General features: G+C 34.2%; 1 protein-coding gene across 1 annotated transcript in view; it reads left to right on the top strand.

The window, feature by feature from the left end:
- LRP1B (LDL receptor related protein 1B) overlaps nucleotides 1–15,110 on the top strand; it is a 1,573,107-nt gene that overhangs the window by 895,364 nt on the left and 662,633 nt on the right. Inside the window, exons 8-11 of the mRNA XM_036421500.2 lie at nucleotides 1,480–1,702; nucleotides 4,623–4,794; nucleotides 7,166–7,309; nucleotides 13,571–13,807. Of these exons, the coding sequence (XP_036277393.2) occupies nucleotides 1,480–1,702; nucleotides 4,623–4,794; nucleotides 7,166–7,309; nucleotides 13,571–13,807 (776 nt within the window). The remainder of the gene's footprint in view (nucleotides 1–1,479; nucleotides 1,703–4,622; nucleotides 4,795–7,165; nucleotides 7,310–13,570; nucleotides 13,808–15,110) is intronic.

Consider the following 15,110-nt stretch of genomic DNA (forward strand, 5'->3'; position numbering starts at 1 on the left):
CTACATAAAGGGAGAGAGAAACTGGGTACTCCTTATAACAACTTGACTTGAGATAGCTATAAGCAAATTAAGAAAGAGGAGATATAAAATGGAAGCAGGAAAACAGAGAGAGAGAGACAGATGCTCAAAAAGAGAGGTTTAAGCATTTAGCATGACGATAAATAAAACAGCACCATATGTTCTTTTACTTAATTCTCACTAGAATAGGAAGCTCTTCACCTGAATGGAATGTCACTTGAAAAACAATGTATAACTTATTGTGATAAATTGATCTTTCAAGAACATTAGGTGAAATAGATACTCGTGATAAAACCTGGCTCTCATGATCACAGAACAGTGTGCCTTAATGGTTAACAATTAGTCAAAGCCTCCCATAGCAGAAAGAACTAAATTAAAGTTCAATAATACTTTTAAGCCTGAAAGATGCCCCATACTGTTAGGTAATACAAGGATGTTGAGAAAAGTAACCAAAAACTAATTTAACAAATTTGTAAAATCAAATATTCTGTACTCTAGATAATCTTTATATTGCTCAGTCACTGTAAATAAGATTATTCTTGAGATTGTATTTACATCAAGGCAATGGTCTTCTACTTACAAATGGAATTTAGTCTCTTGAAAAGGTAATCTTGTTAAAGTATTGCCAGCCTAACTGAAATTGATTTGAATTTATTAAACGTAGAAAATACTAATTAAATATTAGACACAAGTGCTAGAGGAGATATTTCAACCTTTGACAGACACTATTAGTGCTTCATAGAACTGTGTTCTTTTTTTTTCTGTCTTAGAGGTCAACATTGCTTTTCAGCCTTTTTCTTCTAGATTCAGAAGGAGAAAATTAGTAGAAATAGCCTGCATTTCCTTCGTGAAATTTTGTGTATGGGGAATATTTGGAAGAATTTGGGATTAGTTTTGGAGGACGTTATTTATGTTTTATCTCCATTGCTACAAACAACACATTTACCTTTTCCATCTGCTTAATCCCATCGCAGGTTTGCGATTCACCACCACTCACAGCATCTTTGAGCTCCACATAATAGCCTTTATAGGAGACAGACAGTACCAGCCAATTTGAAAAGCAGGTTGAAGATAAAGCCTGAGAGCTCACGTGCCCTGGCCTGGTGACTGAGCTCACTGCAAAGGCTTGTACCAAATGGGCTGCATGCATCTTCTGAGCTGTATATGCTGGGCTCGATGAGGCTTAAAGAAACATTTCCCCTAATATGAAAATAAACCCACCATAATCATTCGTTTTGGAGAAATGTTACAGTTGTTGGTTAACCTGCTCCCTTATGCCCCGCAATATTCATTAACAGATTTCTCTGTTTATGAGTGATATTATATGGAAATGGTTATGGAAAGCTAACAGATGTAACCAGTGAAATAAATTAGAGGGAAAAGTTCTGTTTTTTACAGATGGTTCTGTTGAATGTGCTTTCTATCCCTCCTCGACTTTAACATTTAGTTTTCTTTCAACAGGAAACTTTTCTTTACTGACTACGGGAATGTGGCCAAAGTGGAGCGATGTGACATGGATGGCATAAACAGAACGAGGATAATTGATTCGAAGACAGAGCAGCCAGCTGCACTGGCACTAGACCTCGTCAACAAATTGGTTTACTGGGTAGATCTTTACTTGGACTATGTGGAAGTTGTGGACTACCAAGGAAAAAACAGGCATACTGTTATTCAAGGCAGACAAGTAAGTATAACCTTGTTAGAAAATTCAGCTAAAGTCATAAAAATACATGGTATCACATTAAGAAGAAGGCCCAAGATCTCAATGTTGAAAATCCCTTCTGAAGTCAAGCTGCAATGGGTCATAAAAATTATGATGCCTTTCCTAGATGGGAGAATGTTCTTTTCACAGTGCATTCTATATATTGGATATGCCTCTCATTCTTTCCTTCTTTGTATTAAAAGCAAAGCACACAAAACAAAACTAAAACAACACAAATAAAACAGGAACACCAAATAAAAACAAAAATGCTGGACTAGTAAGAAAGGAAAATACTAACATATGACAGGTGTTGTGACCTACTTACTGAACACTATTTTAAGTAGTTTATTTATCAAAAATAAATGAACTATGATTTGTTCCATGTGGCATTGGAGATATTTTGCTAACAAAAGCAAATGCCTCTTACAAAAGTATTACTTTAATAGGTTGAATTAAATCTTTCCTTCTAGTATATTCATTACTTTCTAAAATGAGATTTTTGTAAAAATTTTTCACAGAGTTCAAAAACTAAACAGATAGTAAAAACTGTATAGTTTCTCCCTTACTGGAGTACAAGATTATTTTTTCAGGAACAGTCAGTAAACACCTCATAGGAAATCTCAAAATTTAAATGAGCCTTATGCAGTAGTAGAGCTTTTCAAATTCAATTTTACCTCACTTATTGCACTAATTTCATGCGAGAATCTAATTCTATCAAATGAATCATTTTCTTTCACAATGCAAAGCAAGAATATTCTGTAATTATCCCTCAAAGTTACTTTTTCTTTTCTAATTAACTTTTGAGAATGAAATCCTTTCTCTTTCCTTGAAAAATAAACTAATGCACTAATCTGGGTGGTAAAAATAAATAAATAAATAGTTTCCAATATTAGAGTTGAGGCCAAATATTACTTACCTTCAACCATGCTAAAATGGTTATTATGGACCTTCTTTTTTTTTATCTATCTGCAATTAATTTTTAAAACAAAGATAAGAAATTCAAATAATTTTCCCCATGACTAAACAGTTTTTTAATGTCTGAAATTTTTATTATCCGTTTATTTTTTCCTTTGTATTGTCTGGTTTTGCTGGTCTGCCACTAAGTAATCCAACATATAAGTTAGTTGGCTACTATGTAATCCAACAGATACATTTGTGAAGAATTTGGGCTGTAGGAAGAATGGTCTATTCACCATTCTAAACTCCTCCCACCTCCACTGCGGATAGTTAGCAGAGCAGGCAGCAATATACTTACTTTATGGAGAACAGACCCTTCTGAAGGCAGGCAGGGAGACAGTGAGTACAATTGGATGTTACTATGTGAACATGTTTTCTACTCTGACCAATTCAAATGTCCCGTAGGCAGTCATGCTTTCTCTCCTGGGATGTGAATTGTCAGTTATGTAGAGTGTAATGTGAGTGTGTCACAACTATATACTCCTAGAGGACTGGCCCCAAATTTTGAGCCAAACATGCATGAGATTGGTGGTAATGGAAGAGTTCAGCTGGTTTATAATGTTTAAAATCCCTGAGAAAAATTGGGCCATGGGTATATTTAATTAATATGATGTCAGCTATGTTGAAAATATATTAGAATACACATGCAAGCTCACACAAACACATACAAACTTACCCTATCAAAAAAAATGATTATTTGCGCTTTAACATTGAATGACTCAACCCATTAATTCTATTCACTTTTAGCCTAGTCACAAAGAAATGAGATATGGTATAAAAACAACATGCAGTCTTATAATCATGTCTCACATGAGATCAGAATTAGCAATGATGAGTCATTGAGACCTGAGATAACAAAATGAAATGCTTTTGCTTAAAATACAGAACTACTAAGTAACAAGATTTCTTGATTAAAATAGAAAAAAATTGTAATATGTTCTGTAAATATTTTTTACAGTCAAACCATACATAGTTTCTCAAGTTCTCTTAACTATAAATCTATACCAAAAGTGCTCCAAAATACAATATATTACCAAAGTACAGTGACAAATGCCTTTTAATCAAAATTTCTACAGAAAATCAATTGACAGCTCTACCATATCGTGAACCAGAATCATTTTAATTTAAGTGTAACACAAGGAATACCCAAAGGACTAGCATGTGCCTTTCATGGAAAACCAGTATACTCTTTATTTCTCTGTTTCACCAGAAATGTTCCTTAACTTCTAGATTTCTATTCTTCCCCAAAATTTCCAAGACCTTTGCCAAGGAGTATACTAAAGTGTCATGGATAGCAATAAGCATTGTTACTTTCAATCAAACAGTTCCGTTTCTATTATAAATAGGCTTTAGAAAGAATGTGATTTCTTAGTAAAATGATGACATTTTATTTACAAATATTCCAAATATGTGATTTCATCATTATTTTCCATGTTGGGCAAGTATTAGTCTAATTGTAACTTGGGACTTTTTTAAATGGGATTTTTAATTTACAAAATGAATTTTTAAAAACATTTTAGCATTAGTTCTTTCACAGACAGAGCTAGGCTTTTGAAGATTCTACATATCCATGTCTATATGAGCAAAAGCCCATAAAAGTACCTCCAATTTTATAACAGTACCATATGCATATTAATGAATATGCTTAAAGGCTTGGTTCTTACTAGCTTTCTAAAATGAGCTACTGACCTTGTTTTCTTAATGAAACTTGAATAAAATTTTCTCCCATGCATTTGTAACTGCTTTAGCCACTACTGGATGTTTGATTCTCAGAGTAATTTTTTAAATTAGTACAATGGTGAATTTTTTTGAGGGTAAATGAACAATAATATGCTGTGACTCTGCTACTAAGGGGTTTGTTCAGGCCAGTAAATACCAATCTGTTTTTCTTTTAAGTTGAAAGCAGCATAATTAAAAATCCAGCTATTTTTGTCCCTCTTTACAGGTCAGACAATTTTATGGTATAACTGTGTTTGAAGACTATTTATATGCAACCATTTCCGATAACTTCAATATCATAAGGATAAACCGATTTAATGCCACAGATATGCATTCATTCATTAAAATGGAAAATGCTCAAGGACTCCGAATCTATCACAAAAGAACTCAACCTATAGGTAAGATGCCAGATTTCTTCATAGCCTTCATAATGGTGAACTGAATGGGTTATGGTCCTTGTGCCTTTGTACTATGCTAAAGTGTACATGTCTGCTTGACACAATGGGATAGAGCTCCCTTCTTAAGTCTAAATGACAAATTGTTCATTTCCTGGTGGTTCTTTATACAACCATAACGTTAAAATGAGAATTAGATTTAGATTCAGGAAGGAGCTTTCAGTCAGTCATCAGGCATGTAGTCAGGAAACCCAGATGTTAAGATGCTAAAAAATTTTTAAGAGTTTTTAGTGTTACTTCATAGAGAAATTTCAAATCAGGTGGCTTTCTTACATTACTGATTCAGTTTTATTGCAATCATTGGGTCTTTTGACTTAACATCCTAAGTTATTTTTTTAAATACATGTTTATTAAAAATAAATTTTAATGACTAGACGGCAGTGTTTCTACGTATTTGTCAAAAACACAAACTAGTTATTTTGCATAGTAGGTTAGTGATGCTTATTCAAGAGAACAATTTAGGCTAAATCACGTCCTTCATAATAAAAGCCAAGTGACTGAATGGCAGAACCACCAGAAAGAGTGCCAGGGGTCTTCAAACTACGGCCCGCGGGCCACATGCGGCCCGCAGAGGAGTCTGATCCGGCCCACCAGGTTTTTTGGGCAGTGAGCGCAGCCGAGGTGTTACAGTAGGAATTAGTAGTTCATATAGTCCGGCCCTCCAGCTCTCTGAGGGACCGTAATCTGGCCCCCACTTTAAAAAGTTTGAGGACGCCTGAAAGACCATCAACCAGTCACTATGACATACACTGACCACCAGGGGGCAGAAGCTCAATGCAGGATCTCCCCCCTAGTGGTCAATGTGCTCCCACAGTGGGAGGGCTGCTCAGCTGCCTGGAATGAGCAGCTGCTCCCACTTCAAATCCTGGGCTGACAGGCAGGAACCTGAGCTGCAATCATTGCCTCCTTGCCTCAGGCTCCACCTCCTCACTCCCTGCTGCCTCCTCTGGATGCCCACAGGCCACACAGTGCCACTGAATGACTTGCAGAGCTGACCCCAGAGACTGGGAGGCAGGTTCATGGCTGCTGTGGGACTGAGGCCTACTCCGTGCTGTTGTCCCTGGGACTGTCTGGATCCTCTGGAGAGCCAAGTCCTCCAGCTGCACGGAAGATGCCAGACCAGGGAGCAACTGCTCAGAGGGCATGTCCACAGCCTCTCTGCAGACAGAGATAAACTGTACTCCCACAGGCCACACCCTCCACCAGTGCACAAATCCCATGCACTGGGTCTCTAATATAGAATAATGTAAAATACAAAGGCCACCATCCAAACTTTCCATCATAATTTTGTGCTTCAAATTAACACTAATTTATAATTATCTGCACATTTACATATGAGAAAAATTAAATTATCATCAAAGGATGATAAGGAGTGACAGGGATGGGGCTAGTTTACAATTTGATATTAAATCATCAGAGGAAGTCCAATTGAAAAGATAAAATTGAGCGACTACAAAAAATTGTGGCACAATTTCTAAAAGTATAGCAGTTTTATTATGAACAGAAAATTTCCATGTTATTCATTGCAATTTCATGTAATTGATTCTCAAAAATCAGTATAATCACAATAATACATAAAATCTTACATTTTCCAAATACAGCCCTTTCTCTTAGACTCATCATTCTGTTTCTCATTCTTTCCATATGGCAATTTTTTCTGTTCTTTTTTCTTATTCTCAAACTTCAACACTTATAAAATGACCTTCTACTCCTTAATTTCCACATGCAAACTCAACCTCCTCCTGTTGCCAATTTCAAGTACACACACACACACACACACACACACATACACACAATTCATTTTGTAAGAAAGTTCTCAAAATGGCAATGGCTTCCATAAAGATAATCATTGAATTACCTTTAGTTTAGGTTAGATAGTTATGGGTTATTACAAGTAAATTCTTTTTCTACTTAACAACTGCTAACTGCGATACTTTTGCCATACCTTTTTATATTTATATAAATGTACATATATTTAAAAGTACAACAGGCATGCACCAAAATAGTTTAATTTTGCTTACATATAAACAGTTAATATAATAGCATATTATATCTCAGAATTATTTTTTAAATGTGATCAAAGGAGGATTATTGCAAATGCCTATCTCTTTTCTATGGAGTTTACACTCTTTCTAATTGATTTTGGTACTAAATAGTTTGGTATCAGGATATGCATTATTTTGTTTTTGGTATTTACTTATATATTTATTTTTGGCTAGGATTCTTCTTATACTGTAAAAAAGTTCCACATACTAATGCACAGAATTAACTTGTCTGTGGAGAATTTCAAGTGTACTGTTTCTATTTGTTGTAGTCAGAAGCCATGCATGTGAAGTGGATCCATATGGAATGCCAGGGGGATGTTCGCACATCTGTCTGCTCAGCAGCAGCTACAAAACGCGGACCTGTCGCTGCAGGACTGGCTTCAATTTGGGAAGTGATGGCAGGTCATGCAAAAGTATGTTGTCAAAATCAAACATTTTGCCAACAGCTACTGCTACAGAATAGTGTTTTTAGTATTAATTAGCAGCATCGATATCAATAATAACATGAGACTTCATTAAGTGAAATCTGCCTGCAAATATGCGGCAGTCAGTTTTCTCAAAATCAGTATTGAGTCGTATTGTGCATGTGTTTGTGAATGTGTGTGTGTGTTTGACAATGTGAATGAGAAAACTAACTGGGCTGTAGGGTGACTAAATGTATGGATGTCCTGGAAATATACTTTAGGAAAGACTTGTAGCAAGACCCTTTCCTGTATATCTTAAAGAATGTTTATGGTCTAGTAAGCTCCAAACATTGGTTGACCAGATTTTCTTTTATCTGAACCAAGATGCTTCTACTAGTAAAAAAAATAAAAGATGCTTCAACTAGTAAGAGATGTGCTGGTTAGGCCAACAGAATTTTACACAAAGCAGTGCTTAACCTTATTTAAATGTATCTTTGGAAAGTGAAATTAGTTGTATTATTTAATGTTCCTGGTAAATAGAGCTCTGCTTATACACATTTTTATAATTTTATTTAAAAGCTTCTAATAGATATATCTTCATTTTATTCTTTAAATATGCTAGAGCAGTTTAGTTAATCTTTATTTAAATAAGGTATTTTTTATAAATGACTTCTAAGTGTAAACTTTTTTCACAGAAATTAGTTGTCTTTATTGGGGGTCTTTAAATTATATATAATAGAATGGCACTTTTAGAAATGGTGTCTATGTGGAGACTATTGCTCTTTAAATGTCCCCAAATACCATAATTTTTAAAGGTATGATGGCTGCTTTTTGCAATGTCCATTTGTTTTCATTTTGTCATAGCAAGTCTTTTTTATTTCCATCAGTTGTCTCTCTTTGGTCACTGCCCTGCAATATTTTCTATTGTGTTGTCAGGTGCTTGCTGAGGACTATGATATGAGACCCCTAAAGTGGTTTTAATTTTAAGTACAAACAGAATTAGTAGTACTAATACTTTAAAAATATATACTATATATTTCTATTGATTTTAGAGAGGAAGGGAGAGGGAGAGAGAGACAGAAACATCAATGATGAGAATCATTGACCATCTGCCTCCTGCACACCCCACACTGGGGATTGAGCCTGCAATCTGCGCATGTGCCCTGACTGGAAAACCAACCATGACCTCCTAGTTCATAAGTAGACGATCAACCATCGGGCCATGCCTGTCAGGCAATACTTTTAAATTGAGAACCAAGAGGCTCAAAAGTTATAAGACATGTGCATTTTAATATTTTAGTTTTTATTTCTAATTGTATATAAAATGTTGAGTATGTACAGATGACATATCTCATGTTCAATAAATCCTCTGGAAAACTGAGGGTCTGTGTCATAAGTCTGAAAATAGAAGTTGTGTGTGTGTGTGTGTGTGTGTGTGTGTGTGTGTGTGTACATTTGTGTATAACCAGCCTTTAAACTCTCCTGGTTACCACTTGGGAAGCTATGGCATGTCTTGTAAAAATAAAATCATACACATATATGTACACATTTTGGGGGAGAAGTGTAAGATCAGAGTTGAATAAATTTCAATCACCCCTAATTTAGTGTCAATCAGGGAACAATTATATGAAAAGAAACAGTCCTAGATATTTTAAACACAGAGGGTCAAAAGCAAACAGGTGTTTACAAAATTATTAAAAAGCCTAAAGCAGCAGATTCTAGAATTCAGAACATTCTTCAAAAACCATCATCAAACTAACCTGTCTTAAAGCTGGAAAATCTGCCAAAATCTGAAGCTAGCGCTTCAGGATGCCACCAAAGGCAATGGTAACTTCAGAAACACATCCTTTGAGCTAAGATCCAGGAGTCAGGAAGCTTGCACCACAACTTTTAGCTCCCGAAACATGAAACAACCAATAGTACCTACTGGTAAACAAAGCAAACATCACAGAATAAAACAGAGCGATACCCCTTTTGATATACACAAAGGGAGAAGTTCTGTATGGAAAAACTCGAGTTCTCCATTGGGTGAATACCAATAGGTGCAGCAGAAGACCACCTCATTTCATTATTCCAAACCTCAGCTCATCTGTTTTGGGGTACTTAAATCAAAAACAAAACTATGGCTATATGACCATCTATAAAATTTTGTTTTCACTTTTAAATGTCTACAGTACAGGAAAACACAGTAGGAAAAAAAAACTTTAAAGTAGATATTGAATGACTAAAATAAATGATTAAAGAAAACAAGGGAAAAGAGTTATAATTCTTATTTAAAATATACATACACACAGGTACACACACATACATTAAATCATTAAAATGCCAGGTTTACCTATTACCAGTTAAAACATCTATTAAAAATAAAAACAGAAATAAATGTTAGCAAGAATGAGTATGGGAAAACCAGTCTTCTTATGTATTGATAAGAAAATTGGAAATTGTTTTAACTATTGTAATGATGTCAATAAACTTTAAAAAATGTACAGCTAATACTATCCTTTTACTACCCTTTAACAATTTATCCTACTTTTGACTGAAGAGATTTATTTAAGTGTATAAAATAATACAAACTCAGAAACAATCTAAATTTCTAACAGTAGGTAAGTACAATAGCTGACTATGTTGCATTGCCTCTCTAGTAGCAAACAAGATGCTGTCATTGGAATGAATGTTTTAAAGACTTTTTAATGATGCAATAAAATGTCATCAATTTTTAAAGTAGGTACATATATATGTATATAATACATCTATATTTTATTAAAGAAAATATATACATAAAGTTGGTAGAAAATACTCAAGACTATTAATTTTCTTTTTTTCTGAAGGGCTAAGGTTATTTATTTATTCCTCCCCTTTTTTTTTCTTTATGGATTAAGGCATTACATATGTGTCTTAATCCCCCCACTCATGCCCTCACACACACCCGTCCCCCCACCTCACCCCCAGTATCTGTGTCATTGGTTAGTCTTATATGCACACATACAAGTCCTTTGGTTTATCTGTCCCCCTTATCCCCACCCTCCCCTACCTTCCCTCTAAGTTTTGACAGTCTGGATCTGTTTTTGTTTATTAGTTTATATTGTTCATTATATTCTACAAATGAGTGAGATCATGTGATATTTATCTTTCTCTGCCTGGCTTATTTCACTTAGCATAATGCTCTCCAGTTCCATCCCCATGTTGTTGCAAATGGTAAGATTTTTTTTTTTTTTTTTTTTTTTTTTTTACAGCAGTGTAGTATTTCATGGTATAGATGTACCAAAGATTTTTAATCCACTCATCTGCTGATGGGCACTTAGACTGTTTCCAATTTTTAGCTATTGTAAATTATGCCTCTATGAACATAGTGATGCATATATCCTTTCTGATTGGTGTTTCTAGCTTCTTGGGATATATTCCTAGAAGTGGGATCACTGGGTCAAATGGGAGTTCCATTTTTAGTTTTTTGAGGAAAATCCATTTGAGGATTTGAGGAAAATCTACAGTGGCTGTACCAGTCTGCATTCCCACCAGCAGTGCACAAGGCTTCCTTTTTCTCTGCATCCTTGCCAGCAGTTATCCTTTGTTGATTTGTTGATGATAGCCATTCTGACAGATGTGAGATGGTACCCCATTGTCAGTTTGATTTGCAACTCTCAGATGAGTAGTGACTTTGAACATGTCTTCATATATATGTCTCTTGGCCTTCCTTATGTCTTCTTTCAAAGTGTATCTATTTAGGCCATTGCCCATTTTTTGATTGGGTTGTTTATCTTCCTTTTGTTAAGTTGTATGAGTTCCCTGTAAATATTCTACATTAAACCCTGTATCAGTGATAACATTGGTAAATATGTTCTCCCACGCAGTGGGCTTTCGTGTTTTGTTGCTGGTTTCTTTTGTTGTGCAAAAGCTTTGTGTTTTGTTTATTTTCTCTTTAGTTTCCATTGCCCTAGGAGCAATATCAGTGAAGAAATTGCATCAGCATATGTCTGATATTTTGCTGCCTGTGGATTCCGCTAGTATTTTTATGGTTTCCCGTCTTATGTTTAAGTCCTTTATACATTTTGAGTTTATTTTTGTATATGGTATAAGTTGGTGGTCTAGTTTCATTTCTTTGCAGGCATCTGTCCAATTTTCCCAACACCATTTATTGAAGAGACTGTCTTGACTCCATTGTATATTCTTGCCTCCTTTGTCAAATATTAAATGAGCATAGCGGTTTGAGTTGATTTCTGGTTTCTCTATTCTATTCCATTGGTCTATATGTCTGTTCTTGTGCCAGTACCAGGCAGTTTTGAGAACAGTGGCTTTGTAATACAGCTTGATATCTGGTATTGAGATCTCACCTACTTTATTCTTCTTTATCAGGATTACTTCATTACTCGAGGTCTTTTTTTTAAATTAATTTGCAAATTAATATGCACTACTTATAAATAATATAACACATTATTTAAAATATGCTCAGACCCGAGAGACTTTGAGGATAATGAGAAAGTAGAATGTAAATATTCTTTATCCAGGAATTTGATTTCTGGAAATATATACTAAGAGATCATCTAAGAAAATATATAAATTAGTTGGTTGAAAAAGGTGCTTATCTCAGTATTATAATAACAATAAAAGAAATAAAACCAACCTGGAAGTGGTTTGGCAAATTATCATATATTATACTGAACTGATCATACTAAAAGAATGTAAGGCTTAAAATAAAGAATCAACATAGAACATAATTTTGATACTAAGATATAGTAACAAAAGTAGCATGTAAAAATGGAGTATCCCCTTCTATGTAAGTTGCATTAGAAAACTAGCTAGGTAAGTTAAATCTGAAGTAATCACAAAAAGGAATAGAACACATCAGTGAAAATGAATAAACAATTACTACAACCATGGATGAATAGCAAGAATGCAAGCAGAATAAAATTAATTCATAGGAGAATTCACACATATAATTCAATCATGTAAAGTTAAATAATCTCCTCTGAGGAAATGCATACATTTGTCTAAAACTTTTACAAAATACATTATGGACTCAGTAATTAGGCTATCAATGTCTCTGGGATAGAATTGGGGTATATGCATGTCTTCCCATGTTCTGGAAATATTTCTAAGAATATGGTGTAGGTGCATGAGGTTTGTTTTATTTTTATTCTATATATATTAAAATGTTATAAAATTTGCTTACATATGTTTAAAATTCAATATCGTTAATTAAAAATAGAAAGAAAATATAGAGAATTATAATATAGTTTATATTGAGGGTGTTGTGTTTATGTGCTATTAGTTTTTCTTTTTTACAAATTTTCTATAATTTAGACATTTTACTAAATATCTCATGGTCTGGTTTTTCAAATATCATTAAGTCATTTGTATCCTCCATTTTAAAATAAAACAGTATATTTTCCCTTTCATATAAAGTAATTCCTTTAAAATTATATAGACTAAGTTAAGTGTAGGATGCCCTAGCAATTGAAGAACCTTGCATATGTTTTTATATAAACTCTGAAGGAGTTATTTTACAGTACTAAAAGCAAACTTGATTTTGGCATTTTAACGCAGGAGGCAGTTTTGACTTGGGCTTTTGTTTTTGTTTTGTTTTGTTTTTGATATGTGCTTTGTTTCACATCAGAGCTATTGGCATGGACCTCTAACATACTAATTAAGATGCGAAGAAAAAAAGTGATGTTATAATTGGCATTTGATTTCATTTCTTAAAAATGTAAATCACATGAATAGATAACTGTCACATATTCACATGCAAGTATGTCATGCTGTGCCTGTGTGAGTCTTTTGTTTGCCTCTTACAGTTCGTAGGTGCAAACTTGGAGGGGTGGGGAGAGTGTTTAATCTATTCTGAAGTGTTAGCATTGTCAAACATAATAGATTCTATAATTGGTATCTGCAAAATGTGTTAGATAAATTATAATGAATTGTAAAATTAAATGTGCTGGATGTTTTGACAAATGTCCATTTTACAGTTACAAGGTCTCCATGATTTTCATGATTTTTCTTTTTTACTTTCTTTCTTTTTTTCTATACTGACAACACTTACAAATAAAAAAATTAACTAAATATAACCTATTCATGGAAGTAATTTCTATTTTAATTAAAGTAATGCAATGAGCTAGCCTTCTTGCATCAAGATACATTTGGCATATTTTGGAGTTTAATTTTTGGTACTGAATTTTTAAAACGCTAATTGTGCCAGTTAATTAAACAGCTGCATTATGCAGTGTAAAGAAGATTAGGCAGCATCAGTTGTTTATGTTTGTAATCTTCCTTCTGCAGGACCCAAGAATGAGTTGTTTCTTTTTTATGGGAAAGGACGCCCAGGAATTGTTAGAGGAATGGACCTGAATACCAAGATAGCTGATGAATACATGATCCCCATAGAAAATCTGGTAAACCCTCGTGCTTTAGATTTTCATGCAGAAACCAATTATATCTACTTTGCTGACACCACCAGTTTCCTAATTGGCCGGCAGAAGATCGATGGCACAGAGCGAGAAACCATCTTGAAAGATGGTAAGTGACAATGTGTAGCATTAAAGTTAAACTGCCCAGAGATAAAGTCCTTTGAAGGGACAAATATAATGTATGTCAAGCTAACTTTAACCAGAACCCAAGTTACCGTTGATTTAAAAATATGTATTAATTTGTCTTCAGTAATATTATTTCTACATTCTTTTCACATACTAGCATATTAAAACCTTCGGTATAAAGTTGAATTTGCAATTATCCACTACATTTTAAATGTCACAGGAATTAAATTGAGCTCTGTATCATCTTACATGGAAAAACATAAATTTATTATTATTGGTTTATAATTTTAGAGGCCCAGTGCATGGAATTCATACACCGGGGGAGGTGGGGGTTCATTCCTCAGCCCGGCCTATGCCCTTTTGCAGTCGGGGTTTGTTTGCAGGTAACAGTGACAGAGTAGATGTGAAAAGTGAAAGGTGGTGAAATAATAGACCTTAAGTGCTAAATGAAGGGTCTTGGATAAAAATCCTTAAGAGGTAAGAGACAGGAGGTACTTTTAAGCCAAAGAATAATGTGAGTCCAATGATATTTTAGGAGCATCAATCTGGTAGTAGAGTGCAGAATGAATCAGAGAGAAGGAGAGAAAATAAAAACAGAGAGACAGACCAACATTATTTACAGAATGACAGGTAAAGAGTGGTGGTCTGCTATCTTTTAAAGGAAATGCAGGCCGAATAAAGAGATTTTTCACTCACCTCAGGTTCAATTTAAGTCAAACCTTTACTGATAAAAAGTACAGTTTCCAAGAGTGACAAATGAAGTGCTAAAATGAAAGAAAGAGAAAAAAAAACACACTCCTGTTTTGTCTTTTTTTTTTTTTTTTTTTTTTTTTTTTTGTCCAATTAGAGTTAAGATTTGTACTTTACATTGGCCATGACAGAGGGTTATGTGCCTACTTTTCTCTGTGATGAGACTTCAAATATCGATAGTAGGGATTTGACAATTTTAGGACAATAAACTTGTATATTCTAAGCAGTAGATATGTTTGAATTGCTCTAATTTTGATTAAACATTTTCAAGAGGGACTGAAATATAATTTGAAGGATTCTTGGTTTCTTTTTAAAAAGTGTCAGTTCCAATGATGTGTCTGAATGGTCTGGCTAATAACCCTAACTTTGACAACCATATCTTATCAGTGACATTGGCTGATTTTTGTACTCCACCAAAGCAACAGAGATCAATTCTCATAGCAGCTTGACTTCCAGGAAAATTTGTATAGTTTCACTTTGGCAGTTTGATGGTTATGAGAATATTTTGACATTCTCACACATGAAATACATTACCA

This window comes from Pipistrellus kuhlii, unplaced genomic scaffold (genome assembly GCF_014108245.1).
Source record: "Pipistrellus kuhlii isolate mPipKuh1 unplaced genomic scaffold, mPipKuh1.p scaffold_m20_p_7, whole genome shotgun sequence".
Taxonomy (NCBI): domain Eukaryota; kingdom Metazoa; phylum Chordata; class Mammalia; order Chiroptera; family Vespertilionidae; genus Pipistrellus; species Pipistrellus kuhlii.